Source organism: Notolepis coatsorum (genome assembly GCF_963971535.1).
Source record: "Notolepis coatsorum genome assembly, chromosome: 14".
NCBI lineage: Eukaryota > Metazoa > Chordata > Actinopteri > Aulopiformes > Paralepididae > Notolepis > Notolepis coatsorum.
Genome location: NC_140178.1, coordinates 28,344,031 through 28,361,214, shown reverse-complemented (window position 1 = coordinate 28,361,214; position 17,184 = coordinate 28,344,031). Strand labels below are relative to the sequence as shown.

General features: G+C 47.6%; 1 protein-coding gene across 4 annotated transcripts in view; it reads left to right on the top strand.

Annotated features, from left to right (window-relative positions):
- Positions 1-3,284: 3,284 nt before the first annotated feature.
- Positions 3,285-17,184, top strand: part of LOC311239952 (cytoskeleton-associated protein 5-like) — a 71,271-nt gene continuing 57,371 nt past the window's right edge. For 2 of the 4 annotated variants that reach the window (XM_084328400.1, XM_084328398.1), the window contains exons 1-5: positions 3,293-3,351; positions 4,110-4,207; positions 4,707-4,897; positions 5,276-5,482; positions 7,011-7,182. In XM_084328400.1, the coding sequence (XP_084184526.1) occupies positions 4,151-4,207; positions 4,707-4,897; positions 5,276-5,482; positions 7,011-7,182 (627 nt within the window). In that variant the 5' untranslated portion in view covers positions 3,293-3,351; positions 4,110-4,150. Of the gene's footprint in view, positions 3,352-4,109; positions 4,208-4,706; positions 4,898-5,275; positions 5,483-7,010; positions 7,183-17,184 lie in introns of all 4 variants that reach the window. The other 2 variants (XM_084328399.1, XM_084328401.1) reach the window with 2 other exon arrangements.

Below are 17,184 nucleotides of genomic sequence, written 5' to 3'. Positions count from 1 at the left end.
CTCAGAATGGATTTGACTCGAGAGAGAGATCATCAAATTACACATGGGCAAAAACAGAGTCCATTCTCTTCGGTTCAAATAACAAAACTCAGCAAGACCGACGGCTTCTCAGTTACAGTGGGTGACAATATTGTCACAAGGAAAGATGAAATTACCTACCTGGGTTCCATCCTAGAGGCTAATCTCTCCTGTGACAAAATGGCATCCAATGTAATAAAAAAAGTCAACCAACGAACTCGATTCTTGTACCGGATCTCCTCTCTGGTAAACAAGAACACCCTGAAGACTCTGGCAGGAGCACTCATTCAGGGGTACTACGACTATGCTTGCACCTCATGGTACCAAAGCACCTCAAAGGCGCTAAAAACAAAATTACAAACATCTCAAAACAAACTGGTCAGACTACTGCTTGACCTTACTCCTAGAACCCACCTCACCCCTGCCCACTTTGACAACCTAGGATGGCTTAGAGTAGACGACAGAGTACAACAACTTGCAATGGGCCTGGTCTACAAGATACACTACACGACCAAGGTACCCATGTACATGTCAAAATACTTCCCAAAGGTCAGTGAATACCACGATCACAACACCAGAGGGAGCTCCACAAATCATGTTAAACCCAGATTCGGCTCAAATAAGGGACTAAACACGTTTCGCAATTATGCCACATCAATGTGGAACGCCCTACCCAAAGCTGTAAAGGAATGTGGATCACTACCCACTTTCAAAACCTCTCTCAAGGGACACCTACGGGAGACTGCAATTCAACACTGGCCCCTGTAAATATCCTAACCCAACCCCCTCCAATGTACAGTCATTTACCTAGTATGGTTTTGTCAATAGTTCAATGTACAATTGTGTTTGTTTGTACAGTGTCTCCCCCCCCCCCCCCCTCAATGTACAGTGTTACTTGTTTATACAGTGTGCCCCCCGGCCCCCCCCCCCCCCCCAACCACCTCCAATGTAAATTACCCAGTATGGTTGTCAATATCCCAATGTACCCAACCCCCCCCACCCAACCTCCTCCAATGTACAGTTTCTACGTCAAATGTATATACTCCCTTTTCTTGACTCCTTCTGTATCACAAACAGTACTGTATTTGCAAATCTGGTATGTCATAAATGTATAGATGTAGCAGTACTGACTATCTGTATGTCATGTATGTCATATATGTCTATATGAATTGAAAATGGGGGACCCTGATGGAAACAAGACAAACGTCTTTCTCAGGTCTGCATCCCCTTAACAATTGTATGTATTGAGCCGTACTGTATTGTACCCATTCTGCAATCTGTTAAATAAAGTTTTCATTCATTCATTCATCAGCAGGCTATTATATGATATTCAGACTCTAGATCTATTTGCAGAGCCAGATGAGATGAGGCAACCTGTGCGATTGGCTCTTGACAATTAATTTTGCACGTACTGTATAGCTACAGACAGTATGTGTGTATGCGCGCACTGCGGGAGGTGGCCAGAAGCGCGCAACTAGCCAACTACTATTATTACTACTATATTAATACAGTTTGATCCATCGCAAAGCGCTCCAGCGCTTGAATACGGCCGGGGGATCCGCTCTATACAATGCAGACCCACGGCTCTCGTATTATAATGAGCCCGCGAGGCGTGTTATTATTAGAGTTAATAATATTGTATATTGTTTACACTGCCTTTTTATTCCATTTTTACTTCTCCACTGTACTATAATTATGTGACCTGTACCTCTATGTCTTCTACTACCTGTACCTCCCCTCCCCATGCTGCTGATTTTATATTATTTTATGAATACAACGTTTAATGTTCGCTTAGCTAACGTAGAGAAACGTCAGACGTAATTCGAGATACGTCAGACGTACTTCGAGATACTTCCGCATAGTCCTGCCACAGGACTATTACGTCAGACGTACTTCGAGATACTTCCGCATTAGTCCTGTGGCAGGCCGGAAGTACCAATCTGGACCTCGAGGCTCCGAGTCTGCAGCTCGACCCTACTCGATTATTGGGCCGGCCCCGGTCGTTGACCAAACGGCCCACTAGCAAATAGTTACCGAGGTCCGGACCTCGGTGACCTCATAGCTGGCTACGGCCATGTGCATGACCTTGGTGGGCTCTAGGTCAACTCCTGAAAAGGGGGTCAATGTCAGACTTTGCAATCAAAATTTTTACGATGAATTGGAAATGGGGGACCCTGGTGGAAACAAGACGAAAGTCTTTCTCTGGTCTGCATCCCCTTAACAATTGTATGTATTGAGCTGTACTGCACTGTACCCATTCTGCAATCTGTTAATAAAGTTTTTCATTCATTTCATTCATTCAAAAGTTAGGGGGCTAATAACCCTTGCCATAATTTCAGTGCGCCCCCTAACTTTTGATTGCAAGGTCTGACATTGACCCCCTTTTCAGGAGTTGACCTAGAGCCCACCAAGGTCATGCATATCAAGTTTGGTCAATGTCAGACCTTGCAATACACTGTAAGGCACTGTAAGGCTACTGTCCTGCCTCACTTCCAGTGATGAAGCTAAGCTATGCTAACGGAGCGTCTATTCCCAAAGCTAAAATGCATGCACAGAGACAAAAAAGGTATGCATCTTCTTGTCTAACTCCAGGGAAGATGTTAAATAAGCTAATTTCCAAAAAAAGTGGAGTTCCCCTTTAACCAGTGATAAACTAGGTGTTAGGTAGTTTGCAGGCTGTTAGACCCGGAAATGGGCAAAGACACAGCTCGTCACGCCATTGGGCGCACATGTCAGTGGCCAATCAGAGAGCGTCAGTCAGTGGCCAATCAGAGAGCGTCTCCGCAAAATGCGGCTAGGTTTAAAAATAACTTCGGTTAGGATGACAGTGAGCGTGATTACCAAACCTAGCCGCATTTCTCGCAGACGCTCTCTGATTGGCCGACGCCTGATTCTACACTGGTTAAACTTAGGCACTCTTCGAAGTTGGTTATGGTTAGAGTTTGTCTTAGAGCATGGCGATAGAACACCAGGTAGTTTGCAGGCTGTTTGACGTGGAAATGGGCAAAGACACAGCTCGTCACGGATTGGGCAAACGCGTCAGTGGCCAATCAGAGAGCGTCAGTCAGTGCCAATCAGAGAGCGTCTCCGAGAAATGCGGCTAGGTTTGGTAATCACGCTGACGGCGAACAGGCTTCAGCTTGTGGCCTGCTGCTGTGATTGGTGGAGGAACAGGAAGCTAATTCATATCGTCCAATGTACGCGGTGAACCAATCAGCGGTCAGCTTCATAAGACGCTCCTATTTCAAATGAAATAAATGGTCAACAAGTGAAGCGCTGTGAAGAAGAAGAAGAAGAAGAAGAAGAGGCTTTTCAGGAGCATTTACCTTCGCTGTGAGTGTTTCTTTCTTTCTTTTAATTTAAATTCTTTCCTTTACTACACCCGTCGCTCCGTTTGGTAAGGCGTTAATGTTATTATTTCACACATTGTGTCTTTAACGTTAGCTACTAGCGTCGTTGTCCTCCTAGCTCTATTGACGACAACGCTCGTTTGTCTGACTGTATCAAATCATCGGAGACATTTTCAATGCTTTACATAAAAACGAACGTGGCTTTTCACTACAGAACTATATCGACGAGCTAACGTTAGGCCACGTTGTGTTGGCGATCTTTTTAATGTCGATGTCCAACTGACGTTGTCGTTGGCCAGCTAGGTTAGCTAGTAACGTGTGCGGCTACAGCAGTAACACGGGGCAGAGGTTTAACTTTGTTGAATGAATACACTTTATTTAACAGATTGCAGAATGACTACAGTACGGCTCAATACACACTTGTTAAGGGTGATGCAGACCAGAGAAAGACGTTTGTCTTGTTTACATCAGGGTCCGCCATTTTCAATTCATAGTGACATTTATGACATACACAATATGCATGACATACAGATATAGTACTGTTACATTTGTGACATATATGACATGCAAATATACAGTACTGTTACCCATAGATCCTGACAGAGAATATATACATATGATGGGGAGGAGACTGTACATTAGGAGGGGGTGGGAGAGAAATGTATATACATGTTGTGATGCACCTTGTTTTGTTGTCGTTATACTGTTGTCTTTGCTGCTCTGGTCTTGTCTTAATTGAAGTTGGTGGTTTTATTGAAGACTACCTAAACCGAGAAAGAACCATGGGGGATGACAGCGTGTGGATGAAGTTACCGGTCGACCAGAAATGTGAACACAAGGTAATTGGTACAGTCAATGTACAGTTTCTTTCTACGTCAAATGTATATACTCTTTTTTAGACTCTTTTTGTATCACAAACTGTACTGTATTTGCAAATCTGGTATGTTATAAATGTATAGATGTAGCATTACTGTCTTATCTGTATGTCATATGTTATGAATTGAAAATGGGGGACCCTGATGTAAACGAGACGAAAGTCTCTCTGGTCTGCATCCCCTTAACAATTGTGTGTATTGAGCTGTACTGTATTGTACCCATTCTGCAATCTGTTAATAAAGTTTTCAATCAATGGTTAACCTTTCCCCATTGCCCCCCCCCCCTGTCACAATCGTGACTCGAATGTCAATACTTTTAGTGGGTAACTTTAAATGGCTATAGTTCCCGTTTCACAGCCCCTCTATATAAAACATAGCTTCACCTATACCCTGATGGGGAAAGTGGTGCAGTGACCTTCTGAGCTTGTTCTGTAATCTACCTTGTCCCTTCTTGCTGTTCCAGGTATGGAAGGCCAGGCTAAGTGGCTTTGAAGAGGCTCTCAAGCTGTTCCAGATCTTGGACGAAAAGAGTCCAGAATGGGGGAGGTTTCAGGGCATCATCACAAAGTTTGTGACTGAGTCCAATGCCATAGTCCAGCTGAAGGGACTGGAAGCGGCTCTGGCCTATGTAGAGAATGCACACCAGGCTGGCAGGTACAGTAATGACTCACTTGAGTTGATTTGAACAATTGGACACGTCCTGTATTTGTTCCATGCCTTAACAAGGTCCTTAATAAGTGCTTAAATAATTTTTTTTAACAAGGTGGTTAAAGTCCTTGAAATTCAAAACAACCTTCACATTGAAAGTTTTGTTCATCCATGATCAAATTGTTCTGAATCAAGAAATATATATTTTTAAAGTGTAACAAGTTGTCGGAAATGTGTTTTAAAAAAATGCATTTAAAAGTAAATTGTATCCTTTTTAAATGCATTTTTTTTAATAAAATAGTGCTTAGAAAAGTACTTCAGTCCTTGAATTTCATTTTGCAATGTCTGTGGGAACCCTGCTTAGACTTTCTCTCCTGTCCACAGAACGGCAGGTGAAGTGGTGAGCGGCGTGGTGTGCAAAGTGTTTAACCAGCCCAAGGCCCGGGCTAAGGAGCTGGGCTCTGACCTCTGCCTCATGTACATGGAGATCGAGAAAGCAGATGTTGTACAGGAGGAGCTCATCAAGGGGCTTGACAATAAGAACCCTAAAGTCGTCGTCGCCTGTGTAGAAACCATACGCAGAGCTCTCTGGTGAGTGGAGCCAGGAAGTGGCCCCGACACGTCAGACCCGTGGAAGGCTATGCAAGCTAAACTGGCACTTTGGCCAGGAGCGAACACTTCTTAAGTGAAAATGGTGGTTGGTTTTGTAAAGTCACTCAGACTTCCCATGTTGGTGTTTTGTCTTTCAGCCTCTAGTGAATTCCACATGATTTAATAACAAAGTGGGGGGGAAATCTTATTCTTTTGAGTCTGTACAAGTCGACAGTTTTTCTCAGCCTTGCACGGTTGACCTGTACAGACAAAATTGGGTGTTTTTTGCCTTTCGTTGTGATGACATCACCAGGAGAGACTATATCCCAACACACCACCATGGTAGCCTCCTACAGATATGTTGTGTCATTCTGAGGTGTAGGATATATTGAACTGTGCATCCAACTATCTGCGTTTAGACAAATACGTTTTTTGCTATAAATTGCAGAAGATTTGTTATGTTTGTACCTAGCGTCCACACTGCCCTGGTGGTTTTTAGTTTTAATTTTTTTGCTCCAATGATTAAGACGCTGCCCATCGCCCGCTCTTGCTTCCAAAACAAACTACCATGTGCAGCACACAAATGGAATTTATATTAAAAACGCAAGATACTAGGCGGTTAGGTGGCGTAGCGGAGATTGCGTTCGTCACCAACCCCGGAGCTGTGAGCTGGATTCGCCTGTTCGAATCCAGCTCACAGCTCCGGGGTTGTCACCAGCTTGGCTGGCCGTTCACACTAATACAATTGGCTGTATTAGAGGGTGGGAGAAGCTGGCGGGGTGGGTCCGGGTCGTTGTAAACAGCGACTCCTACAGTTCGGTCGGGGCGCCTGCTAAGCGCGGATAGGACCTGAGTGCAGTGGTGCAGTGCTGGTATAACTCGGTATAACTGCGTTATACCTCGGTCACTGAGGCTGAAGTACGCGCAATCGCTTTTTACATGGCATTATCCAACCGGACTCCCGGAGAAGCATGCAGCTGCAGAGCCAGCGGCGCTCTCTGGGCCGCGCGCTGACGGCCGCGCTGTGAGGCAATAGTATCCAGCTGCAGGACGAGAGCAGCCAAAAAAAACTGCATGCGCGCGCAGCGTTTGACCTACTGTCAATTTGCCACTGCACCACTGCCTGAGTGGGATAGTGTGATCCTTCCACACGCTACGCCCTCTCGGGGAGGATCCGCGCTGCCAGGTGAAAAGAAGCGGTGATTGGCTGGACGTGTGTCGGAGGAAGCACGTGATGGCCTCCACTCTCCCAGATGATCTGACTGTGGCGGGTAAGTGCGCAGCGACCAGGAAAGGGATTGGGAATTGACATACGACTAACATTGGGATGGGAGAAAATCGGAGGAAAATGGAGGGGGAAAAGATCAACAAACAAAAAAAGCAATTGGCCTATTCGGAACGGGCACTGCACGAGTGTTATGAATGGGACATCTTTTGCCATCCCCACTGGAAACGCCCATTCATTTAATTTCTTAAAACCTTGTACCATGTGTTGGTACGACTGAATTCTTTGCCTCTCTCCCTCCAGTGAATTTGGGTCCAAGACGGTGACTCTGAAGCCCGTAGTCAAAGTTTTGCCAAAGCTGTTTGAGTCCAGAGAGAAGTCGGTGAGAGACGAAGCCAGGCTGTTGGCTGTGGAGGTCTACAGGTGGATCAGAGACGCACTACGGCCTTCACTGCAGAACCTGGCGCCTCTACAGGTCAGTCTAGCTGTAGTCTGCTCTTGACTAGGGTTGGGTTACAGGTCAGTCTAGCTGTAGTCTGCTCTTGACTAGGGTTGGGCTACAGGTCAGTCTAGCTGTAGTCTGCTCTTGACTAGGGTTGGGTACAGGTCAGTCTAGCTGTAGTCTGCTCTTGACTAGGGTTGGGTACCGTTGGATCTCCTGGCGCCTCTACAGGTCAGTCTAGCTGTAGTCTGCTCTTGACTAGGGTTGGGTACCGTTTGATCTCCTCGTGCCTCTACAGGTCAGTCTAGCTGTAGTCTGCTCTTGACTAGGGTTGTGAACCTGGCGCCTCTACAGGTCAGTCTAGCTGTAGTCTGCTCTTGACTAGGGTTGTGAACCTGGCGCCTCTACAGGTCAGTCTAGCTGTAGTCTGCTCTTGACTAGGGTTGTGAACCTGGCGCCTCTACAGGTCAGTCTAGCTGTAGTCTGCTCTTGACTAGGGTTGTGAACCTGGCGCCTCTACAGGTCAGTCTAGCTGTAGTCTGCTCTTGACTAGGGTTGGGTTCTACAGGTCAGTCTAGCTGCAGTCTGCTCTTGACTAGGGCTGGGTTCTACAGGTCAGTCTAGCTGTAGTCTGCTCTTGACTAGGGCTGGGTTCTACAGGTCAGTCTAGCTGTAGTCTGCTCTTGACCAGGGTTGGTACAGGTCAGTCTAGCTGTAGTCTGCTCTTGACCAGGGTTGGATCTCCTACAGGTCCGTCTAGCTGTAGTCTGCTCTTCACCAGGGTTGGGTTCTACAGGTCAGTCTAGCTGTAGTCTGCTCGTGACTAGGGTTGGGTTCTACAGGTCAGTCTAGCTGTAGTCTGCTCGTGACTAGGGTTGGGTTCTACAGGTCAGTCTAGCTGTAGTCTGCTCTTGACCAGGGTTGGGTTCTACAGGTCAGTCTAGCTGTAGTCTGCTCTTGACCAGGGTTGGGTTCTACAGGTCAGTCTAGCTGTAGTCTGCTCGTGACTAGGGTTGGGTTCTACAGGTCAGTCTAGCTGTAGTCTGCTCTTGACCAGGGTTGGGTTCTACAGGTCAGTCTAGCTGTAGTCTGCTCTTGACCAGGGTTGGGTTCTACAGGTCAGTCTAGCTGTAGTCTGCTCTTGACCAGGGTTGGGTTCTACAGGTCAGTCCAGCTGTAGTCTGCTCTTGACCAGGGTTGGGTTCTACAGGTCAGTCTAGCTGTAGTCTGCTCTTGACCAGGGTTGGGTTCTACAGGTCAGTCCAGCTGTAGTCTGCTCTTGACCAGGGTTGGGTTCTACAGGTCAGTCTAGCTGTAGTCTGCTCTTGACTAGGGTTGGGTTCTACAGGTCAGTCTAGCTGTAGTCTGCTCTTGACTAGGGTTGTTACAGGTCAGTCTAGCTGTAGTCTGCTCTTGACCAGGGTTGTTACAGGTCAGTCTAGCTGTAGTCTGCTCTTGACTAGGGTTGTTACAGGTCAGTCTAGCTGTAGTCTGCTCTTGACCAGGGTTGTTACAGGTCAGTCTAGCTGTAGTCTGCTCTTGACTAGGGTTGTTACAGGTCAGTCTAGCTGTAGTCTGCTCTTGACCAGGGTTGTTACAGGTCAGTCTAGCTGTAGTCTGCTCTTGACTAGGGTTGTTACAGGTCAGTCTAGCTGCAGTCTGCTCTTGACTAGGGTTGTTACAGGTCAGTCTAGCTGTAGTGTGCTCTTGACTAGGGTTGTTACAGGTCAGTCTAGCTGTAGTCTGCTCTTGACTAGGGTTGGGTTCTACAGGTCAGTCTAGCTGCAGTCTGCTCTTGACTAGGGTTGGGTTCTACAGGTCAGTCTAGCTGCAGTCTGCTCTGGACTAGGGTTGGGTTCTACAGGTCAGTCTAGCTGTAGTCTGCTCTTGACTAGGGTTGGGTTCTACAGGTCAGTCTAGCTGTAGTCTGCTCTTGACTAGCGTTGGGTTCTACAGGTCAGTCTAGCTGCAGTCTGCTCTGGACTAGGGTTGGGTTCTACAGGTCAGTCTAGCTGTAGTCTGCTCTTGACTAGGGTTGGGTTCTACAGGTCAGTCTAGCTGTAGTCTGCTCTTGACTAGCGTTGGGTTCTACAGGTCAGTCTAGCTGTAGTCTGCTCTTGACTAGGGTTGTTACAGGTCAGTCTAGCTGTAGTCTGCTCTTGACTAGGGTTGGGCTACAGGTCAGTCTAGCTGTAGTCTGCTCTTGACCAGGGTTGGGCTACAGGTCAGTCTAGCTGTAGTCTGCTCTTGACTAGGGTTGTTACAGGTCAGTCTAGCTGTAGTCTGCTCTTGACTAGGGTTGGGTTCTACAGGTCAGTCTAGCTGTAGTCTGCTCTTGACTAGGGTTGTTACAGGTCAGTCTAGCTGTAGTCTGCTCTTGACCAGGGTTGTTACAGGTCAGTCTAGCTGTAGTCTGCTCTTGACTAGGGTTGTTACAGGTCAGTCTAGCTGTAGTCTGCTCTTGACCAGGGTTGTTACAGGTCAGTCTAGCTGTAGTCTGCTCTTGACTAGGGTTGTTACAGGTCAGTCTAGCTGCAGTCTGCTCTTGACTAGGGTTGTTACAGGTCAGTCTAGCTGTAGTCTGCTCTTGACTAGGGTTGTTACAGGTCAGTCTAGCTGTAGTCTGCTCTTGACCAGGGTTGGGTTCTACAGGTCAGTCTAGCTGTAGTCTGCTCTTGACCAGGGTTGGGTTCTACAGGTCAGTCTAGCTGTAGTCTGCTCTTGACCAGGGTTGGGTTCTACAGGTCAGTCTAGCTGTAGTCTGCTCGTGACTAGGGTTGGGTTCTACAGGTCAGTCTAGCTGTAGTCTGCTCTTGACCAGGGTTGGGTTCTACAGGTCAGTCTAGCTGTAGTCTGCTCTTGACCAGGGTTGGGTTCTACAGGTCAGTCTAGCTGTAGTCTGCTCTTGACCAGGGTTGGGTTCTACAGGTCAGTCCAGCTGTAGTCTGCTCTTGACCAGGGTTGGGTTCTACAGGTCAGTCTAGCTGTAGTCTGCTCTTGACCAGGGTTGGGTTCTACAGGTCAGTCCAGCTGTAGTCTGCTCTTGACCAGGGTTGGGTTCTACAGGTCAGTCTAGCTGTAGTCTGCTCTTGACTAGGGTTAGGTACCGTTGGATCTTTAGTCTGCTCTTGACTAGGGTTAGGTACCGTTGGATCTTTAGTCTGCTCTTGACTAGGGTTGGGTACCGTTGGATCTTTAGTCTGCTCTTGACTAGGGTTGGGTACCGTTGGATCTTTAGTCTGCTCTTGACCAGGGTTGGGCTCTACAGGTCAGTCTAGCTGTAGTCTGCTCTTGACTAGGGTTGGGTTCTACAGGTCAGTCTAGCTGTAGTCTGCTCTTGACTAGGGTTGGGTTCTACAGGTCAGTCTAGCTGTAGTCTGCTCTTGACTAGGGTTTTTACAGGTCAGTCTAGCTGTAGTCTGCTCTTGACCAGGGTTGTTACAGGTCAGTCTAGCTGTAGTCTGCTCTTGACTAGGGTTGGGCTACACTCCTACAGGTCAGTCTAGCTGTAGTCTGCTCTTGACCAGGGTTGGGCTACAGGTCAGTCTAGCTGTAGTCTGCTCTTGACTAGGGTTGTTACAGGTCAGTCTAGCTGTAGTCTGCTCTTGACTAGGGTTGGGTTCTACAGGTCAGTCTAGCTGTAGTCTGCTCTTGACTAGGGTTGTTACAGGTCAGTCTAGCTGTAGTCTGCTCTTGACCAGGGTTGTTACAGGTCAGTCTAGCTGTAGTCTGCTCTTGACTAGGGTTGTTACAGGTCAGTCTAGCTGTAGTCTGCTCTTGACCAGGGTTGTTACAGGTCAGTCTAGCTGCAGTCTGCTCTTGACTAGGGTTGTTACAGGTCAGTCTAGCTGTAGTCTGCTCTTGACTAGGGTTGTTACAGGTCAGTCTAGCTGTAGTCTGCTCTTGACCAGGGTTGGGTTCTACAGGTCAGTCTAGCTGTAGTCTGCTCTTGACCAGGGTTGGGTTCTACAGGTCAGTCTAGCTGCAGTCTGCTCTTGACCAGGGTTGGGTTCTACAGGTCAGTCTAGCTGTAGTCTGCTCTTGACTAGGGTTGGGTTCTACAGGTCAGTCTAGCTGTAGTCTGCTCTTGACTAGGGTTGGGTTCTACAGGTCAGTCTAGCTGCAGTCTGCTCTTGACTAGGGTTGGGTTCTACAGGTCAGTCTAGCTGCAGTCTGCTCTGGACTAGGGTTGGGTTCTACAGGTCAGTCTAGCTGTAGTCTGCTCTTGACTAGGGTTGGGTTCTACAGGTCAGTCTAGCTGTAGTCTGCTCTTGACTAGCGTTGGGTTCTACAGGTCAGTCTAGCTGCAGTCTGCTCTGGACTAGGGTTGGGTTCTACAGGTCAGTCTAGCTGTAGTCTGCTCTTGACTAGCGTTGGGTTCTACAGGTCAGTCTAGCTGTAGTCTGCTCTTGACTAGGGTTGGGCTACAGGTCAGTCTAGCTGTAGTCTGCTCATGACTAGCGTTGGGTTCTACAGGTCAGTCTAGCTGTAGTCTGCTCTTGACTAGGGTTGGGCTACAGGTCAGTCTAGCTGTAGTCTGCTCTTGACCAGGGTTGGGCTACAGGTCAGTCTAGCTGTAGTCTGCTCTTGACTAGGGTTGTTACAGGTCAGTCTAGCTGTAGTCTGCTCTTGACTAGGGTTGGGTTCTACAGGTCAGTCTAGCTGTAGTCTGCTCTTGACCAGGGTTGGGTTCTACAGGTCAGTCTAGCTGTAGTCTGCTCTTGACTAGGGTTGGGTTCTACAGGTCAGTCTAGCTGTAGTCTGCTCTTGACTAGGTTTGGGTTCTACAGGTCAGTCTAGCTGCAGTCTGCTCTTGACTAGGGTTGGGTTCTACAGGTCAGTCTAGCTGCAGTCTGCTCTGGACTAGGGTTGGGTTCTACAGGTCAGTCTAGCTGTAGTCTGCTCTTGACTAGGGTTGGGTTCTACAGGTCAGTCTAGCTGTAGTCTGCTCTTGACTAGCGTTGGGTTCTACAGGTCAGTCTAGCTGCAGTCTGCTCTGGACTAGGGTTGGGTTCTACAGGTCAGTCTAGCTGTAGTCTGCTCTTGACTAGGGTTGTTACAGGTCAGTCTAGCTGTAGTCTGCTCTTGACTAGGGTTGGGCTACAGGTCAGTCTAGCTGTAGTCTGCTCTTGACTAGCGTTGGGTTCTACAGGTCAGTCTAGCTGTAGTCTGCTCTTGACTAGGGTTGGGCTACAGGTCAGTCTAGCTGTAGTCTGCTCTTGACTAGGGTTGTTACAGGTCAGTCTAGCTGTAGTCTGCTCTTGACCAGTGTTGGGTTCTACAGGTCAGTCTAGCTGCAGTCTGCTCTTGACTAGGGTTGGGTTCTACAGGTCAGTCTAGCTGTAGTCTGCTCTTGACTAGGGTTGGGTTCTACAGGTCAGTCTAGCTGCAGTCTGCTCTTGACTAGGGTTGGGTTCTACAGGTCAGTCTAGCTGCAGTCTGCTCTGGACTAGGGTTGGGTTCTACAGGTCAGTCTAGCTGTAGTCTGCTATTGACTAGGGTTGGGTTCTACAGGTCAGTCTAGCTGTAGTCTGCTCTTGACTAGCGTTGGGTTCTACAGGTCAGTCTAGCTGCAGTCTGCTCTGGACTAGGGTTGGGTTCTACAGGTCAGTCTAGCTGTAGTCTGCTCTTGACTAGGGTTGTTACAGGTCAGTCTAGCTGTAGTCTGCTATTGACTAGGGTTGGGCTACAGGTCAGTCTAGCTGTAGTCTGCTCTTGACTAGGGTTGGGCTACAGGTCAGTCTAGCTGTAGTCTGCTCTTGACTAGGGTTGTTACAGGTCAGTCTAGCTGTAGTCTGCTCTTGACCAGGGTTGGGTTCTACAGGTCAGTCTAGCTGTAGTCTGCTCTTGACCAGGGTTGGGTTCTACAGGTCAGTCTAGCTGCAGTCTGCTCTTGACCAGGGTTGGGTTCTACAGGTCAGTCTAGCTGTAGTCTGCTCTTGACTAGGGTTGGGTTCTACAGGTCAGTCTAGCTGTAGTCTGCTCTTGACTAGGGTTGGGTTCTACAGGTCAGTCTAGCTGCAGTCTGCTCTTGACTAGGGTTGGGTTCTACAGGTCAGTCTAGCTGCAGTCTGCTCTGGACTAGGGTTGGGTTCTACAGGTCAGTCTAGCTGTAGTCTGCTCTTGACTAGGGTTGGGTTCTACAGGTCAGTCTAGCTGTAGTCTGCTCTTGACTAGCGTTGGGTTCTACAGGTCAGTCTAGCTGCAGTCTGCTCTGGACTAGGGTTGGGTTCTACAGGTCAGTCTAGCTGTAGTCTGCTCTTGACTAGCGTTGGGTTCTACAGGTCAGTCTAGCTGTAGTCTGCTCTTGACTAGGGTTGTTACAGGTCAGTCTAGCTGTAGTCTGCTCTTGACTAGGGTTGGGCTACAGGTCAGTCTAGCTGTAGTCTGCTCTTGACTAGCGTTGGGTTCTACAGGTCAGTCTAGCTGTAGTCTGCTCTTGACTAGGGTTGGGCTACAGGTCAGTCTAGCTGTAGTCTGCTCTTGACCAGGGTTGGGCTACAGGTCAGTCTAGCTGTAGTCTGCTCTTGACTAGGGTTGTTACAGGTCAGTCTAGCTGTAGTCTGCTCTTGACTAGGGTTGGGTTCTACAGGTCAGTCTAGCTGTAGTCTGCTCTTGACCAGGGTTGGGTTCTACAGGTCAGTCTAGCTGTAGTCTGCTCTTGACTAGGGTTGGGTTCTACAGGTCAGTCTAGCTGTAGTCTGCTCTTGACTAGGGTTGGGTTCTACAGGTCAGTCTAGCTGCAGTCTGCTCTTGACTAGGGTTGGGTTCTACAGGTCAGTCTAGCTGCAGTCTGCTCTGGACTAGGGTTGGGTTCTACAGGTCAGTCTAGCTGTAGTCTGCTCTTGACTAGGGTTGGGTTCTACAGGTCAGTCTAGCTGTAGTCTGCTCTTGACTAGCGTTGGGTTCTACAGGTCAGTCTAGCTGCAGTCTGCTCTGGACTAGGGTTGGGTTCTACAGGTCAGTCTAGCTGTAGTCTGCTCTTGACTAGGGTTGTTACAGGTCAGTCTAGCTGTAGTCTGCTCTTGACTAGGGTTGGGCTACAGGTCAGTCTAGCTGTAGTCTGCTCTTGACTTGCGTTGGGTTCTACAGGTCAGTCTAGCTGTAGTCTGCTCTTGACTAGGGTTGGGCTACAGGTCAGTCTAGCTGTAGTCTGCTCTTGACTAGGGTTGGGTTCTACAGGTCAGTCTAGCTGCAGTCTGCTCTTGACTAGGGTTGGGTTCTACAGGTCAGTCTAGCTGCAGTCTGCTCTGGACTAGGGTTGGGTTCTACAGGTCAGTCTAGCTGTAGTCTGCTCTTGACTAGCGTTGGGTTCTACAGGTCAGTCTAGCTGCAGTCTGCTCTGGACTAGGGTTGGGTTCTACAGGTCAGTCTAGCTGTAGTCTGCTCTTGACTAGGGTTGTTACAGGTCAGTCTAGCTGTAGTCTGCTCTTGACTAGGGTTGGGTTCTACAGGTCAGTCTAGCTGTAGTCTGCTCTTGACCAGGGTTGGGTTCTACAGGTCAGTCTAGCTGCAGTCTGCTCTTGACTAGAGTTGGGTTCTACAGGTCAGTCTAGCTGTAGTCTGCTCTTGACCAGGGTTGGGCTACAGGTCAGTCTAGCTGTAGTCTGCTCTTGACTAGGGTTGGGCTACAGGTCAGTCTAGCTGTAGTCTGCTCTTGACCAGGGTTGGGTTCTACAGGTCAGTCTAGCTGCAGTCTGCTCTTGACCAGGGTTGGGTTCTACAGGTCAGTCTAGCTGTAGTCTGCTCTTGACCAGGGTTGGGTTCTACAGGTCAGTCTAGCTGCAGTCTGCTCTTGACCAGGGTCGTGTAGCGTTGGATCTTTTCGATCCTGGGGCCAAAATCCATACTCTTCCTACATTTTCTCCCTCCAACAAAAACCAAGCCAGTTTTGGGGGGAAACGTGAAACGTGCTTGAAATGATCTCATCTATAGAAACCATGGCCAACATTTAGGATTTAGGCGGAAGTAAAGCAAACTCATAAGTGTGTGTGTAGTCCTTCGAACGATTTCATAAAACAAACTACACTTCCCAGCTCATGCCAGCCCTTTTCTAGCGTGAACCTTTTTTCTTTATAGTTTTTTCGGGATCATATCTCAAGGGTGGAACACACGCACCTGAACGTTATTGCCATAAAATAGAACGCAGTTAGTTTCTCTACCTTCTGTGAACGTCTGGCAAAAAAAACTTGTTGCAATCTGATGAAAAATGGCAGATATTTACATTATAAAAAAGCAACTACTTGCAGTAGATTTCATTCATTGTGTTTGCTGCCCTGTCAGGGGCTCCCGGTGGTACTAAATCCAGATTGAACTCTTGCCATTGGAAAGGGGAGATTTGGCCCGATCCATAGATGTGTAACTTGACCGGAATGTAATTTATAGGCCTGATATGCTATATTCATATTTCATGTGTCCGCATGGCAAAATTCAGTATTGTATCTACAAAACCCCCTGTAAATCATCTGCCCTTTATTAATTTGCTTAGATTTCTTGTACACGTGATCTCAAGAAGGTGCTAAATGAGCTCGGTGGCAATATTTCATGCCTGGAGAATGTTAGCATGGCATTATTCACTGTCGGATGAAAGAAGAAAACATAAACGCATTCCAGGGCTGCATTATTAGTGTCCCATTACAAAAGTATACATTTCACATGATTAATACTCTATTCTCTAACTTTCCCAATTATTATGGTGAATAATTTCAAAATTATACATCCGCAGGCTGTGGTAATTAACAAAAGGGCCCAGTACTTAAAACATTTTAAGTAAGTCTTTCCATTGTGTATATTGCCTAATAATGTCCATCCAATTTTCTTTAGTTGGACTTGGAGGTTCTTGTTGATACCAGCAACACGTGATCGCTTGCCTATGACTAGACCCTTCCAAGAGAAATAAAAACATTATAATTTAAATAAAATTTGAACATGAAATCCATCAAATATAAGGTCTTAACGAAATTATATGAAGCAAATTACCAGCCCTTAAACATCCAAATTAAAGTCCATACCAGTGGAAATCCCTGCTAAACAGTTTAATGAGTGGGACAAATTGATTTCTAGGTCATATGGAGCGAGGGAAAAAACTAAGAACTACCATCGGACACTTCAACTCCCTAAAGAAAGGGGAGGCATTTAAATCAACTGATATCCCACTCCAGGCAGTAATTGGAGATGGGACAGCAGGCCTAGACCCTATATAGAACCTTGAACCCATTTATTGTGCTCACTCTGCGAACATGGTTTAAAATTGTGAAACGGTTCAAGTAAAAAAAAAAAAAAAAAAAGGATCGGGATCCTGAGGTGGTTTGCCTTCGATTTAGGATTTAAACCAAGAATGTATAATCAAACATTTAAAGAATGGGCTCTCCATGGTATTTCCTCATTCTGTACAATGTTAGAAAATGGAGAACTGGTGAGCTTTTTTAATTTTTTTTAAGATGCCTACAGCTACGCCAGTATTTTCTAAAAGAGGTTCTTCTTCTGGTGTGTCTTTAGACCTGCAGCTCAGTTGAGGCAAGCCAGGCCAACGTTTCATCGTCCAGTTCCATCAGACCGCGTTCTCCATATGGTGGCCGGTGTTTGGGGCCACTGGTGATTATATTTTCCACAGTCTGTGCAGGGGCTCCACACTCGCATGAGGCACTGTCTTTGAGGCGACGTAGTGTCCAACGCCGGTCCTTAGGCGGTCGAGGGTTGTCCACTGCTTCTGGGACAAGTCCTGACCAGGGACATCCAGAGGGTCATTGATGTAGAGGTGCAGCCTGCATGGTTCTGCTGACCTCCACTGGTCCCTCCATCTCGTCCTCCTGACCCAGGAGGCCTTGGAAGTGTCAGATGGTGTTGTGTGGAGTAGGCTTGCATGGAAAAGGGGCACCGTGACTTTAGGCGCACACACGTCGTGGTGGTATTGTGAAGGAGGAGGGATGCACTGATCTGTGCCTTGCGGGAAAGGGCCAGTGTGGCTGCTTCTCGTCTGATGGTAGCCGGGGCAATACCAGCGAGTACGGGCAGTTGGTTTACCGGTGTGGCTTG